Source organism: Aplysia californica, unplaced genomic scaffold (assembly GCF_000002075.1).
Source record: "Aplysia californica isolate F4 #8 unplaced genomic scaffold, AplCal3.0 scaffold00230, whole genome shotgun sequence".
In the NCBI taxonomy this organism is placed as follows: Eukaryota; Metazoa; Mollusca; class Gastropoda; order Aplysiida; family Aplysiidae; genus Aplysia; species Aplysia californica.
In genome coordinates this window covers 96851-112552 of record NW_004797500.1, presented here as the reverse complement: position 1 = coordinate 112552, position 15702 = coordinate 96851, and the positions used below count along the sequence as shown (strand labels likewise).

The 15702-nt window shown below is 40.4% G+C and overlaps 2 protein-coding genes across 3 annotated transcripts in view; one reads left to right on the top strand and one right to left on the bottom strand.

Annotated features, from left to right (window-relative positions):
• Positions 1–11737, bottom strand: LOC101853004. 2 transcript variants are annotated; one of them, XM_005099940.3, is made up of 7 exons: positions 11680–11737; positions 10507–10686; positions 9301–9438; positions 8136–8285; positions 5344–5556; positions 4308–4474; positions 1–2522 (listed from the first exon to the last, which is right to left on the bottom strand). In XM_005099940.3, the coding sequence occupies exons 2-7, from the start codon at positions 10616–10618 to the stop codon at positions 558–560; spliced, it is 2745 nt and encodes a 914-aa protein (XP_005099997.1). In that variant the 5' UTR covers positions 10619–10686; positions 11680–11737; the 3' UTR covers positions 1–557. The 2 variants fall into 2 exon arrangements, with proteins under 2 accessions (XP_005099997.1, XP_035826067.1); XM_035970174.1 differs by lacking the exon at positions 11680–11737 and having other exon boundaries at positions 10507–10900.
• Positions 11738–11841: 104 nt separating this feature from the next.
• The window catches only part of LOC101854091 (solute carrier family 49 member A3), a gene marked incomplete in the record, with an annotated part of 15799 nt that continues 11938 nt past the window's right edge, over positions 11842–15702 (top strand). The window contains 1 exon segment of the mRNA XM_013083406.2: positions 11842–12141. Within this exon segment, the coding sequence (XP_012938860.1) occupies positions 11947–12141 (195 nt within the window).

Below are 15702 nucleotides of genomic sequence, written 5' to 3'. Positions count from 1 at the left end.
CAGTGTTTTAATTTTTTGAAGGACATGTAAGTTGTCCTTGACCCAATGGTTGCCGCAGAAGTCGGGGACGAGGGGTTTAAAGATGCTGTCTAGCCAGTAGGAGGCTCTAGTGGTAGGGCCTCTGATTTGTGAAATGATGCCCCTAAAAGGAGGAAGTATTGAGCCTTCTTTGTTTGGTTTGTGGATCTTAGGGAGGCCATAAAAGTGGGGGGCAGGATACCTCACCGTGGAGAATACTCTTGTGGGTTTCGGGGGATATCACTTTAAGTTGGTCCAGTGTACGGATTTGTTTGTGAATAGCCTTAAGGTGAGAGGAAGGTCATCATCATCATCATCATTACCACCATCAGCAGCATCATCAGCACAGACTAATCAATTCCCCTTTTTATTGTTTTGTTTTTCTTGAAGTATAACAATTTGCACCACGTAAGCACATTTTTTCGTAACACAGAAATATCGGCACCAGAATCACGATACGGGACTAAACAAAAAAAATAATATTACTTCAATAATAAAACGGTATTTTGACAAGACCAAGAGCGACTGACCACATAAGTCTAGGGAGCGTACCAGAATGCAGCATAGTACACTGAGCCATCCTCCTCTGAATACTCAGACAAACACTGCAGTGTCAGATTATTCTCCGCGGCCTCCAACAGCTCTGGCACTAGCCCGTACTTGGACAGAGCTGACCGGTGGTATCTATCCCTGGGACCTGCGGGCAGCCAGCACCCACTGACCCAAGGCTTACCGCCGGCACAATAGAACTTGACGTATGAAAGGCTTCGACCCTTCTTGATCTGGTTATTGAGCTCGGTGATAAAATTTTCTGGAGTTATCTGTACCCAGAAGACAGATTTGCTGTCATGGCTGGCAGGTTTGCCGCTGCCACTGCTACAGCCGCTTTTGACTTTCTTTCTTTCTTCTTTTTTGGTGAGCAAAGAACTCACATAAAGTTCACCGTTCACTTCAGTCACGGACTGCGACAAGAAATCGTGTGTCTTAATAAGCTGCTTAGCTTGCTTTAAATACTCCTCTGCCTTCGTGGAGAGAATGTAAGTATTTTTCTGAAAATCCTTTCCCATTCTCAGAACAGCTGAGAATCTGAGATCATTTGCTGTGCTTCGGAAAGAGTCTAAAAAACTAATAGAGTAATTCAAGTTACAGTGTGTGTTCAAGGCGTCTTCCAGCTTGCTTTGAGATTCATCTAAAAATACAATGAAATTTTCTTCTGGAACGATCCTGTCTAAAACTATTATGTATCTTTTTCTTACTTCTTGCTCAAACTCAGTCTCTTTTTCCCTAAGGTTATCACTATCTACTTTGCCTCGGAATTCTTGAGATTTAAAATCAAAGACATTATGAGAAATCATGTTTATCCACACAGGCACAAATGACTTCTGTTTAAAAGACTCAACAACGTTCAAAGCGGTACACTTATCAACATCTATCAAAATAATCTGAGATCCTTCACTCGTGGAGATCTGCACACCGCCACCGGGCAAACTCAGGGTGGAAACCGACGGTCTAAAGATGTCCACATTGTCCACAAAACACAAGCCACACTTGATGATTCCGTTCAGGTCCCAGTCCGTGGCCCAGGCGTTGAGCAAGAAGGCCCAGCTGATGCCACTGCGGTGGCGATACAAGCTGCTGCATGTTCCTTCCATGCCACCCGTGTGGCCGAACGACTGGCCGTCATCCTGAACATCCCAGCCCAGACCGTACCAGTCGTGACCCGACTCAAAACACGGGCGGGACAAACTCTCCTCAGCTCGCTCATAGGTCAATAATGCTACATCCTTCAAAGGCTTGTAGTCTTCTACGGAAAATGTTTTAATAGAATTGTTTTCACAATTATCCATCCCTCTAGGGAAAATCCTTTGATCATCAAAAAAAGCATGTTCACACAAACATTTCTGGTTAAAATCTTCTTTGAGCTTCACACTTATTTCTCCATCAAATGTTGGACTAGAGTCAATAACAACTTCACATGAAATGTCTGGGGTTACCTCATGTTTTCTATCGGTGGAGAGGTCTAAAGTAGAAATATTCTGTTGTGAGGGGAAATGTCTCTCTGTGCACATATAAGAGATTTGATCCTCCTTTTCACTCCCAATATAGCTCCTCACACTGTATACCGAATTGCAAGAAACTTGGCAGTTAGGAGATTCTGAACCTCGAGAAATTGACTCACACGATGAAAATGCACAAGATTTTTCAGCATCATTTCCATTACCCTTCTTCACAGTGAGGTCAGTTTCATTGCAACTGTTTTCCGACTTGTCTTCCAAACACAAATCTTTCCTACGTTTGTCACATGCACTGACATTCGACTTTTGACGAGATGTTGAAAGATGAAAGCTGTGGAGAAACTGGAGCAGGTTCCGTGTGTTGGAGATAAGCCCTCCATAGGAAGCCGCACTCTCCATAGCCAGTCCTCCATACTGTGGGATCACCTCACCAAAACCAGGGAAAATGGACTTCACCAAGTCTGGTGATCTGTTGTTGTAATACTCAACCTGGAGATGAATCAAGTACACTCTGTCAGTCTCTTGCTACAGACACACCAGCATAATCACATGTCACTGTTATATATATATAATAATCTGAGATCTATCACTAGTGGATCATATATAATATATGAGCTTTGTGATTATAGTAATTTATAGTAGAGTCTAGATAAATCAAAATGTGCAAGAACGCAGGATTTTCTTCAGTTTAGCCGTGCTTTCTGTTTACAGAGAATGCTCAAATAGAGAAGAAAAAAAACAAACAGTGTTTAATTTAAGCGGACTCCACGGCAGTTCGATTTTTCAATGATCAGATCTAAAAAAGAGCTTAATATTAATGTGAAGGTGCTTACAAAATGAGTTGCTTCTCGGATTCAAGCCTTATTGAAATAGATACATCATGCCTATAGGTGAAGTTTTTACCGTTTAGAAATATGAAATAATAAAAAGCAAGCTATACTTAAAGAATGTGGCATCAATAGAAAATCAACAATTTGACCCTAGTGTCGATTTTTGGTCAATATCTCCATTTGGGGATTTCCAGAAGTAACTCATTTTGTCCACACTTCTCACATTTCATTGTCATACCACTGCTTCCTGATGATGTAAAAAATGTGCTATAATAATAATAATTGCATTTATATAGTGCATATCCATGCTCAAGAGCATGCTCTATGCGCTTTACAACTACTATTACCCCAGCAGACCCTCTGAGAACACTCAGAAACATACTCGGCTTCTGCGGAAGCATGCAGTGCAAGCTGCAGATTCCATGCGCTCAAACACTATCAAACTGACAAGATCGTTCACTGTCTATAGCCGGGTACCCATTTCCACCTGGGTGAAGTGAGGAAAATTTGTGCAAAGTGCCTTTCCCAAGGACACAAGATCGGGCCCCTGACGGGATTCGAACCCACGACCTAACGGTTGCGAGTCCGACAGCTTAACCACTAAGCCATCGACGCTTCATTCAAACCCTTTATTTTTTATTTCCCTAAATAAAGAACCAGAAAACAAAATGGTTCGGTTCATCATTAGTATCCTTGAATGAAAGGATGGTCAAGTAAGACTAAGGGTTGGGGTGCTGACTCCGATGAAATAGTTGAAAACAAGCAAAGTTAAATATGCTCATGTGGGAGAGTGACTAAACTCATCTTGGTAACAATGGTAAACATAATCATTGATTTACATCTTTCAACTTTGTTCAGGGCAAAACAGGGCACAACCCAGTTGTTACAGCCGGATTTTCAGTTTAACTCTATCCGTACACCCTGGGGTCATTTTGTACCCCCCGGGTTGCATTCTTCACTATTTAGAATACTTCTAGAGCGAAGATCTCTTTGAAACTTTCAGTATTTCTCAAAAAATCATTTTGACAGACTACTATGCAAAGCGTACGGATCGGATTAATGAGTAAATTTCCTCATATGGATACGATAGTAAAACACGACGTACGGATAGGGTTAAAGAGGTTGCTCAAACAGAAGGAAAAAAAAAATTTTTCAATTGGTTTACTGCTATTTTCAGATTAACTATGTTCTCTTTAAGCGGACTCCTCTGTACTCTTTAAATTATCTTCTCAGGTGGGAAATGAAATCATGCCTTTTGTATGCAAATACAAAGCGAAGGCTTCAGTGGTTTAAAAAAACAATAACAAAAAACCCACCAAAACTCCCCCCCCCCCCCTTCCCCAACAAAAAAAACCCCCAAAAGAAGAAAATTGTTTAAAAACCAAAACCCCCATCACAAATACTGGTAAACTCATCTTCTTTACTCTACAAACTGCCTGCTTACTTCATCACTCCTCCAGCAAGTCCTGGAGGCCCTGCCAACTTCAATGTCTTCTATGCCAGTGGGTCGGAGGAAGTCTTTCATGTAGTCCCCAAACTTCTGCCCTGTCACCTCCTCCAACACCTCACCAAGTATCAGATAACCCAAGTTGGAGTACGCATGTCGTTTACCTGGAAGAAGGAAGCATGTGGAAAAATCTTCAATATCTTGCCATCAAACCAGATATGTATTTCTTTAAAATATTTTTTTTTAAAGTTTAAGTTTGGGCAGGAAGAGTGTACATTTACAAAGTCAAACATTGAATTTTTTATTTTTTATTTTGAAGACAAATTTAATTGAATCTCTCAGACACAGTGTAGTGTTGCTGTGTTTCAGTACAAGTTTGGAACTACTTCAGATAAATAGGTGCTTAATTGTGTTGACTGCAGGGTAAAAACATAGAGATGGTATCAAACATTATCTTCTCACCACAAGTACTACGTTTCCCTTTTTAAGATATTCGATGCAGTCAATCTAAAGACCTACAAACCTTAACATGTACTACCTATTGAAATAGTTATGAACAATTATAATCTATTACTCCTTTTCTATCTGAAAAACAAAGGAACAAACATAAAATAAACAACAACAAAAAAATCACCCAATCAAAGACCCTCTGTCCTGTATTACCTGTATCACCTGTCCTGGGCAACAACGTCATTGCACACCGGACAGGTCCATAAGTGCTCAGTTCCCCCCAGCACCAAAGCCCGCAAGGTATCCATACTGATTGTTCCGGTGGCTGTCTGATTATGGTGACCCTCTGCCCTACTTAGTTCATTGCCAACAGACAGACGTAGTCTTTCAGTCAACAGCGGTTTATTTCTAAAAGTCGAAAAGATATACGACGGAGAAAGGTCTTAGGCCACTGAAAAGCAAAAAAAGTTGATTTTTAGAAAAATGCGGTAAATGGGTTTCTTAAACTGAACTCTTGACATGGGCTCATATGATCTCATGTAGTTGTTAGAACTGCTCAAATGATACCAAATAATTTTCATACCGGGTGTAAACTGCAGTTTTCTCCTCAGAGCGTAAGTCAGAATGGCGTGGTTGTAGCCGGCGGTGCCGGGATGTTCTTTCTCCACACACGGCGGCCGAGAGAAGATAATGTCGTCCACCTGTTCCCTGTCCCATCCACCCGAGTGTTGGAGCAAATGTCGCACGGTAATTGTCTTGCCACGCTTGTCCCCTGTTCTGTACTTCTTCAGTATTCCTGTTTTTAGTAAGATATTTCATATCAGGGTACACGACAAGAGAAAGACCAAGGAAGACCTGGATATTGAGGGTGTGAATGATATCCAGAAAACACACAACATCCCACCCAGCCAGGCCGTCCCGCTTGCTAGAGACAGAAAGCTTTTTTTCCACTTAACACCCTTGTGGTACAAGAGGAAGGGATAAAGTAAAGTAAGTAAGTAAGTATTTAAAGTCTGTAGACCACATGCCCTAAGATAAAATGAATCGCCGAGGGAAGGAGGAAGAGAAGAATGCAGATATCCACCTGGGAATAAGACCTGGACGAGCACCTAAGACAGAGGGGACTCAGCCAGCTTGAGGAGAAGAAAATTACTCAGAATAGAGAAAGGTGGAGAGTCCTCTCTCTCTCTTTCTCCACTCTCTACCTCTCCTCTCTCACTGTCTCTGTCTCTCTCTGTCTCTCTCTCTCTCTCTCTCTGGGCAAGTATCCTACTCTCTCAAAGGTGGAGAGTCCTCTCTCTCTCTTTCTCCACTCTCTACCTCTCTTCTCTCACTCTCTCTGTCTCTCTCTCTCTCTCTCTCTCTGTCTCTCTCTCTCTGGGCAAGTATCCTACTCTCTCAACCTGTAAATGAAGGAGTAAAGTGGCCTTCTTAGACAGGTGGTAGTCTTAAACCATGTCATTATGTTAAGAAAAATGCAAGGGGAGAAACGGGACATGGCTATTTGTACAGGTGATTGTCTTATACAGGTGGCTGTTTGTACAGGTGATTGTCTTATACAGGTGGCTGTTTGTACAGGTGATTGTCTTATACAGGTGGCTGTTTGTACAGGTGATTTTCTTGTACAGGTGGCTGTTTGTACAGGTGACTGTCTTATACAGGTGGCAATTTGTACAGGTGATTGTCTTATACAGGTGGTCGTTTATATATATATATATATATATATATATATATATATATATATATATATATATATATATATATATATATATATATATATATACAGGTGGTTGTAAGAGCAGGGTTGACTGTATATAAACTACCTGTTTATCCCTATTACTCCTAGTATCTAGCAAACCGCTCCCAGCAGCTCGCAGTCGGAACCGCTTTGCAGGTGAGCAACTGGCAGTGGCCCAATCACATTCCTTTAAGAAAACTTCGAAGTCAAATTACTTTTCGGCAATTGTTTTCGAAAACAGGTCTCTTTTCCAGGGAGTTCATTCATTAGATGAAGAACTACCAAAATAGGCTCATTTGTTTTGATTTAATGTCTAATTTAGTGATGTTTTTGTCATTTTTAGATTTGGTACCAAAAAAAGCCGGCTCCGGCGATGTGCGTTTACCCTCCTAGGAATTAAAGAATTAAACAGCCATCTGTTGTTCAGTACTTACTAAACACAAATGTGCTTTGTAGTGCAGCCAGGGAACTGGCCATCAGAGGCACACAATATGCCTGGCGCAGGGCACCAACTTGGCAATGGCACAGAGATAGTCTCCTTTTCTTCTACATAACATAGTTAATAATAATAATAATAATAATAATTGCATTTATATAGCGCATATCCATGCTCAAGAGCATGCTCTATGCACTTTACAACTATTATTACCCCAGCAGACCCTCTGAGAAAACTCAGAAACATTCTCGGCTTCCGTGGAAGCATACAGTGCAAGCTGCGGATTTCACACGCTCAAACACTATCAAACTGACAAGATCTTTCACTGTCTATAGCCGGGTACCCATTTCCACCTGGGTGAAGTGAGGAAAATTTGTGCAAAGTGTCTTTCCCAAGGACAAAACGTCGGGCCCCTGACGGGATTCGAACCCACGACTTTACGATTGCAATTCCGAGAGCCTAACCACCAGGCCACCGACGCCACATAGTTGCACCTGCTGTAATAATAGCATTTATACTGTGCATTTCCATTTTCTAAAAAATGCTCAATGCGCATTACATTCATAAAGATGTCACATTTTAATAATTAATGAACATGTGTGTATGTAAAACATTGTGTCATATGTATATTTGAGTAAAAAATTTCTCTGAGGCCACCAGTATAAGAAGACTACTTTTCTACTAAACAACAGGTGGCCATCTTATACAATTTCGACTGTACGACGTCGCGAGCCAGTGATTATGCCATTGTGCTGGACATCTGTTGGTCACCTCATTAGGTCTTTCTGGACAAAGGAAAATGGCTTATTATAATATTGGAATTGCTCTAGTCATTGCAGAATCATTTCCCTTGACATTGGGCAGTCGCTGTTTAAAACTTTGCCGTCATTTGCTGTGATAATGCGAGAGTGAAAATTATCTCTTCCACTAACTCTCCTGGCTGGGTGACCAGATGGGGTATTTTGTATAGCTGGCTGTGTGACAGCGAAGTGTTAATAGAGGCCAGCCTCAAAACATAGACATACTGCCAGCCATGCTATACCACCAACGTCACACTCATCCCACCAATTCTTGCTGTTTGTGCAAAGTGCCTTTCCCAAGGACAAAACGTCGGGCCCCTGACGGGATTCGAACCCAGCAAAGTGTGACTAAATGTTGCTTGGTATAAGCACTTATGACAAAAAAAGCTAAGCTTACTCACCTTTCTTCCCAAAAACTTTGGAGTCTAAGGGCATCTTAAGATCATCGAAGGCCTTCAAGATCATGCAAGCAGTAATGGGCTTACTGATGCTTGCAATACGAAACAAGGACTCCGCACTCACTCTTCGGCCTGCTCCTGCTGTGCCATATCCTGACAACAAAAGAGAACCGTCTTATTATTTTGAAATGTAGGTGTTTTTAAGCCCCCACCAACACAATATAAACCACTTGAGGGGGGAGGAGGCTGCCCTGTCTTTAAGGAATACAACATCCCAGAAGAGAGATCCAGAAACTCAAAGAAAAGGAAAGCACTAAAACAAAAAAACATGCACAAGACAAATTAGTGCATCTTTGTGACATGATCTTATTAGCAATGAGTAAAAAAAATAGTATTATTTACAATTAAGATTTTTTGGGGTAGCCATATATATGTTAACTGATCTAAAATTTAAAGATGAAGAGAAGGATAAAATCTAGAAAGGAGGAGAATGGGAGTAGGGGGTGTATACAAATTTTGCATAACGGCTTGAATGACTCTCTGTTATAACATTATTTTACTCATGGTGTGGTACAAAAGTCATGCAAAATAATTTCTCAAGGCATATATAACAATTTATTGAGATTTTTACATTGCAGGATAAGCATGGATTTTTAAACAAAAATAATAAGTCTATCATTTATTCTTCGGACACACAATGCGGAAAGAAGCATTAGAGAATATTGTAACAACAGGAAAGTTTGATGGAAAGAGAGGCAGAGGCAGACAGAAGGAAAAGATGCTGGACAAGATGACAACATGGCTGGAAGCAGCAAGAACAGACACCATTGCTGCATCGAAAAACAGATGGAAGTGGAGGTCCATGATCGCCCACGCCAGTCGGCAAGGCACCGGATGATGATGATCATTTATATAGACTCTCATGAGTATGTATGTGTCCTTCAATCCCCCCCCCCCCACCCAACTCACCGATTCTCCATCTTTCCATCCACCCCACCCCCCTCACACACACACACACACACACACACACACACACACACACACACACACACACTCACATACACACACAAACCAACAAGTAAAAGAAACGAAATATGATGAAAATAAAGACACAATTAAGAAACAAAATGCACAGCTCAGATGAAACATGGCTTAAGTAACATTTTACCTTGCTGATATAAAATTACACCATCTCTTGCTATGGCAACACTGGCTCCTGGAATTTTTTGTTCAGTCAAGAAAGTTGCAATAATCTTATCAAACTTTCCCCAAGAGTCATGAGTTTGTACATTTGGCCCTCGCGTACCTGGGAGAGGGGAAAGACAAAGTTCATAGAAAACAATTTAGAGAGTATCAAATGTTTGAAATTAGTCCCTAAGGATTTTTTAAAAAGCGTATGAACAGAAATATTTCAAAGAACCATTTCACTAATCATAAGCACAGGATAAAAATAAATTTAAAAAATAAAAATAAAAACGAAGATAAAAACAAAGTAGGACATGCAAGGTAGGTAATCATTAAATTTCTTTGAGGGTAAAAAGGTTTCCATAGTTTGCTGCCCTTTTAAAATAATAAACCATCAGGTTCCAAAGAACAGTCTTTACATGCATAATTCTGATTTCAATTGAAGATTATGAGAGAGAAAGAAAAGGCCAATCGACAATATTAAGTTTGAAGCACAAACCGACAGCTGTTTGAATATTGTTTCAGAAAAAAAAAGAAACAATAAAACAAAAATACAGAATTTTAAAATAAATAGACCAATAATATGGTAGTTGAAAATGTAATCCTTCAGCTGCACCTGCTGAGGTGGTAAGTAAATCATTTCATGTGTTTGTAGCATAGCTATTATCTGTAGTTCAACCCCTACCTCCTAGAAGGAAAGAAATTATAAAGAAAAAAGAATAAATGTGTCACCAAGCGGTGGAATCAGGAGCTCGTCAAACTTTGGACATGTGGAGCAATTGATATCATTTTATAATTTTTCATTGTCCTTGCTTTTGGTGAAAAAAGTAGGCATACACATCAATCTAGAATAGAAGTCATTTGTGATTGAAGAAGATGGGAGGGTCGCCTGGTTTCAGAGTTAAAAATAAAATTAGCGAGAAAATGGCAAGCAAAGTTTGACGACTTCCAAAGCTTGAGAGTCCTTGCAAATTGCAAAAATATAGACTTTTTTGCCTTACATCAACATTTTTCAGTAAAATCGAAACAGTAAGGTGTTTTTAAAAGGACCTTATTAAAGGTGATGAGTCAAAAAACAGAAAAATCGAAAAAAATTACCAAAATGCCATTTTCTTCGATTTCATTATTTTGACGATCGTCTGATTTCAGAACGTTGCCTCACAAACATAATATGTGAAATGTTTCTTACCTGATAGCACACTGTAAGAATGATCATTTTGCAGCCAAGAAGAACTGTGACTGTAATCATGTGACATTTTTCCAATCATACATGACATGCGTTTGTGCATTTCACAGTTCATACACAGATGATTTTTTTTCCGTCATACACTCAGTAAGTCTCTTGGTATCTCATGACTATGTAGCCTAGCTGAAAAACAAATATATATGAATAAAGAAAAAACAATACCTTGAAAAATCAGTTTTAAACACCTTCAGTAAATTTAATAATTAAAAGTGGAAAATAGCTTGCAAATTAGCATAATTATAAAGCCTAAAATTATCTTCTTTTTTTTTAGTGTTTTACAGCACAATAAGGTCATAGCCTATATATGTGCCGAAGATTAGAGGCGTTACAAGAGAAAAACAAACACAAAACAAGGAGGGGAGATAAAGACGATAGCCGATGTTTGATAGGAAAGAAAAAAACAAACCATGTACCAGAGCACCCGCCAACCACTCACATAAAATTATTAAAAAATGAACGAACTCTTTACTTTACTCATAAGAATTAAAAGAGACAGGCTGTAGACTATTACACTGCCTAGCAACCCCACCCCTTGCAATGGGGCCGCAACCCTATTCCATAATTCCTTCATAATTAATCATATCTATATGAAATCATCCAACTTGAAAGTTCAATGGAAGAAGTCACATTCTAACTTAGAAATTTTCTAAATTACATTATGTACTGGCACACATACACACACTATATGTCTATATATATTATTCACTGTGATGACTGATGGGTAGGCTAGTCAGCCTAATCTAGGGGAGTTGAGAAAGATAAGAACAAAATAGAGATCAAGCTAGACGTTAAGTTGCGTGTGTGAGTGTGTGTGTGTGTGTGTGTGTGTGTGTGTGTGTGTGTGTGTGTGTGTGTGTGTGTGTGTGTGTGTGTGTGTGTGTGTGAGAGAGTAGAGAGAGAGAGAGAGAGAGAGAGAGAGAGAATAATATACCGTAATATACGAAGGCGAAGGAAGCACGTTTTTGTCACGTAGATCTAGAATCTAGATCTATATCTATATGAAAAGCGAGAAATTCGTTTTAGCGTCATTGTGTCGAAACAAAACGTTTATCTGGATCTCGCGATCAGAAACTGACTTGACAAGAGGTTTTCTTCCGAAGTTTTTTGTAGGCCTACCTCTTTGATGCTTAGCATGAATCGCTGCTTGATACTTGATGTAGTCTTTCTTTTCGCAAAAGTATTGTTTATAAAATCATTGTTTTATATAAAGAAAAGAGCTCTTCAATTGACAATACCAACAGAAAAGTATGCAGTCACATGATCAAGTCACATGATAATTATTTATTTCATTGAACACGGTACCAGTTTACCACACAAGGCCGGAGGCCACTTTATTATAAAAAAGGGGGACGGTTCGTACGCAACTATTATGCTAGAATCTTGATGGAGAACCAAGAAATCAGTGATAAGATGGGACAAGGACGTGAACGCCCTGAAGATAATGAACCTATAATCGTCACAGAAAATGTACTCGATCAACATTACGAGTACTTACGTGACCCCTCTGGATACACAGTTTATACCAGACGATGGTTTTTGTTGTTTGTTATTGCAGTCATCAACTTCACAAATGCAATGGTACGTTATTTTACATCCATCAACAAATGAAAGGCTCACTGTCAACACGAATGCTTGTAGAATCTTATCATGACAACATGGAAATATGGAAAGCTTTCTTGTAGTAATTTTAATGTGGCCACCTCTATTCTCACCCGGAGTGAGAATAGTGCAGGCAAGTCTTGTGGCTATTCTCACCCGGTGCGCGTACACCAAATTTTGCGTTCACCCTAAACCACAGAATTCTACACTGTGATAACAGAAAAATTGTAGAATTCCGTGCCGTGAACAAACGTTCCATTACAGCTGTAGTCTACTAAAAGCGTACAATTTTGTCTGTGGGCAGTGGAGAGAGAGAGAGAAAGAAAGAGAAGAGTAGCGCGAGAATTTCCGGGCAAAACAAAATGGCGACCCGCGTAGTTCGGCTCGATTCGAAAAGTTAAATAGCCATAGCATCTTTGTAGACAACCAAATTAATTTACTTTTGTGTTTTAACATAATTTTTTAACTTTGTTTTGGTCAATTTGATCGTCCACACCGATAGACAGTATTCAGAAAGAGACAGAGAGAGAGAGAAGAGGGGAGGAGTTGATCTTGCGAGAACTTCCGGGCGGGTGAGAATAGCCACTTTCTTTTAATGTCCAAAGTCCAAAGTCAATATATAAAAGATTTTTATTTAATTTGTTGATAATGTTTATGAATGATGATTATAATGGATGGGTGGTGTAAGTTTTAATTTTCACTCTTGTTATGTGCACTGTTTTTTGGGACAAATATTTTTGTCTACAAAATACACAGATGGCCTCTAAAAGAAAATCACCCTCAGCCTCAATTGATTGTTTTCAACAACGGAGTATCTACGTGCACGGTAACCAGGCACAAAGTCTCAATATCTACGTACACGGTAACCGGGCACGTAGTCTCAATATCTACGTACACGGTAACCGGGCATGTAGTCTCAATATCTACGTACACGGTAACCGGGCACCTAGTCTCACCTTGTCTTAGTATCTACGTACATGGTAACCTGGCACCTAGTCTCAGTGTCTACGTACACGGTAACCGGAATGAAAATAAATCAATATTTGTCTAGCAATGCTAATCAGGCTTTCCCCCGCGGCGAAAATTTGGTCCCTGTTTGCGGGCAATTTTGCGGACCCGGCCGAAGCGTAGTTGACTAACTTTGTCAACCTTGGTCTGCTCTATTTCCGAACCAATCCGAATGAAACTCGACAACCAATCAGAAAATAGGGCAAACTAATGATATGTGGACGTTGAAGTTCGTACACATAAATTAACCTATAATACTTTTGGTGTCGGGAACACTTTCGTATCGTGTACACCGAAAATTATAAGGAATTTGAATTTCAACGCCGAGATGGTAATAGATCTTATCTATCCTCTATAGTGTGCTCAAATTTGAACGTTCTGTGTCAAGTAGTTGTTTAGACCCGATCATAAATGCACGACTACCCCCCTATCCAAAGCGTCTTCGCAGGGAGACCGGCCATTTTCCCCTCACTCTCGCGGCAAATGTATGTGACCTACAAATCCCCGCATGACTATTCCGCGCCCGTTCATTTGTCACTTGAAATAGGGCAATGGCGGGCGTGCGCATCCGGTTGTTTTTCTCTCTATTCCCCTGTAACATCGCTATGGGGGTATTCCGAGGCGAGGTTATCTCGTCTCGGGGTGTTCACGTCTCAACGGGGAAAAAGAATTTTTAATTGTACGGCTAGATTGAATTAACTTATCTTTTACGGTTGGCATGGTCTAAAGTCATCATAAAAAGCTTTGCAATTATTTAGTCACGCTGCCGACATATTCTTAAAGATCCCATGTTGTGATACGATGCTATAAATAAAATGGACTCATCCCGACACCCCTTTTTCGCAAAATCGTAATATGTACCCCAAAATTTTAATTATAACAAAATAACTACGAAATGGGTAGTAAATCTGACTGCAGTAATGATTTCTACACCCAAAAACACATCGGGTAGCCAAGTTTCTCTCTAACACTCTGAATAGTTACCGAGATGATATCGTCGATTTTCTTACAGAATCTACTACTGCGTGGTCCACTTTTTAGGAGAGTATTTTCCTATATATATTTATGTGGGTCATCCATATTTTGCCGACCTTTACAACCCCATAACGTTTTTATTTATGAACTGATTCTTAAAATTCAAAAAGCATAATTCTTAGAATTAAAAATTCTTTTTTAGGTACCAAATAAAAAAGGGCTAAAATGAAAATTTAAATTTTCATTGGCATTGCTAATTTTACCTGTGTTGTCACTTGCTGAAAAAAAAGAAAGAAGCATCTTGTCGGGCTCGCCATCGTGACCAGTCAGTGAACCTTTGCGTGTGCATCATATTGTGAGTATCCGTTGGGGTCACCATAGTTCATACTATGTCTGTGCATTGCGAAGTATAGGGCTCCGGAATGGTAGGGATTATTTTTTTTTTTTTGTAAGGTACAGTCGGGGGAGGGGTGGGGATGAAGGCAACACCAGAGGACAAAAACTGAACTTAGGAGTTCTGGACTGCCCGGTTACCATGTACGTGACACTGAGACTACATGCCTGGTTGCCGGTTACCGTGTACGTAGATATTGAGGCTACATGCCCGGTTACCGTGTACATGACACTGAGACTACGCGCCCTTTTGCCAGTTACCGTGTACGTAGACACTGAGTCTAGGTGCCCGGTTACCATGTACGTAGACACTTCGTTTCAACAAAGTAGCGAAGGAAGTGTAACCCCCGGTGAGAATACCCATGTCTCGCTATTCTCACCCCCTCGTTTTACCGGAAATGACCCTAGAGGAATCAGAGCTGAGGTTCTAGCGGGCATGACCCTGGGGGGAGGGGGTCAGGGCTGATGCTCCACAGCATCGTGTTCATCACTGTTCGTGTCCGAATAGTCACAGTCAGGGTTGTCAGTTTGGAACCAAATCTCAGAAATTTGGCTCTTTTGGATCGTGTCTGGCCTGGAGAATTTCATTTGGCTCTCTGGCTCTTTTTTGGCTTGACAAACTCCAAATGTTCAAGAAGAAGGGGAAAGAAGAGGCGCAAGGAAAAAAGAAAAAGAAAGAATAAAAGAAAAAAAAATGAAAGTGAAGAAAAGAGCTTGGATTGTTTAATTATCAAACTAGTTAACACGATTTATCACCCTCGCCCATTTGGTCTGAATAATTTACAACCCTTAGATGCTACCGTTGTGCAAGAGCATTTATTGTCTCGTGCTTGTGTCTCGTTACGTTTGTACACGCTCTCTGTTCCTTGAACCATAATTTATTGTGTGCAGGCAGAGAGTGAGAGGCCTGCCATCGTTAAGTCTGTAAACGACGAATGGTCCGGCCGGCGGCCAGTCCCACATACCCCTCATGCATGCAGTAGCATCGGTAGTGAGCCTTTTTTTTTTACTGGAGAGGCGAAAAATGTTTTTACATTATTGTTCATTCCCAACCACATGCGGTAAGCCACCAAGGGCCTAGGTGATTTTGTCAGCCTGTGAGAGGTCAGGGGGGGAGTCCTCGCCTCATGCCTGCACTGAAGTGGGAGCTATTCTCACTGGTTG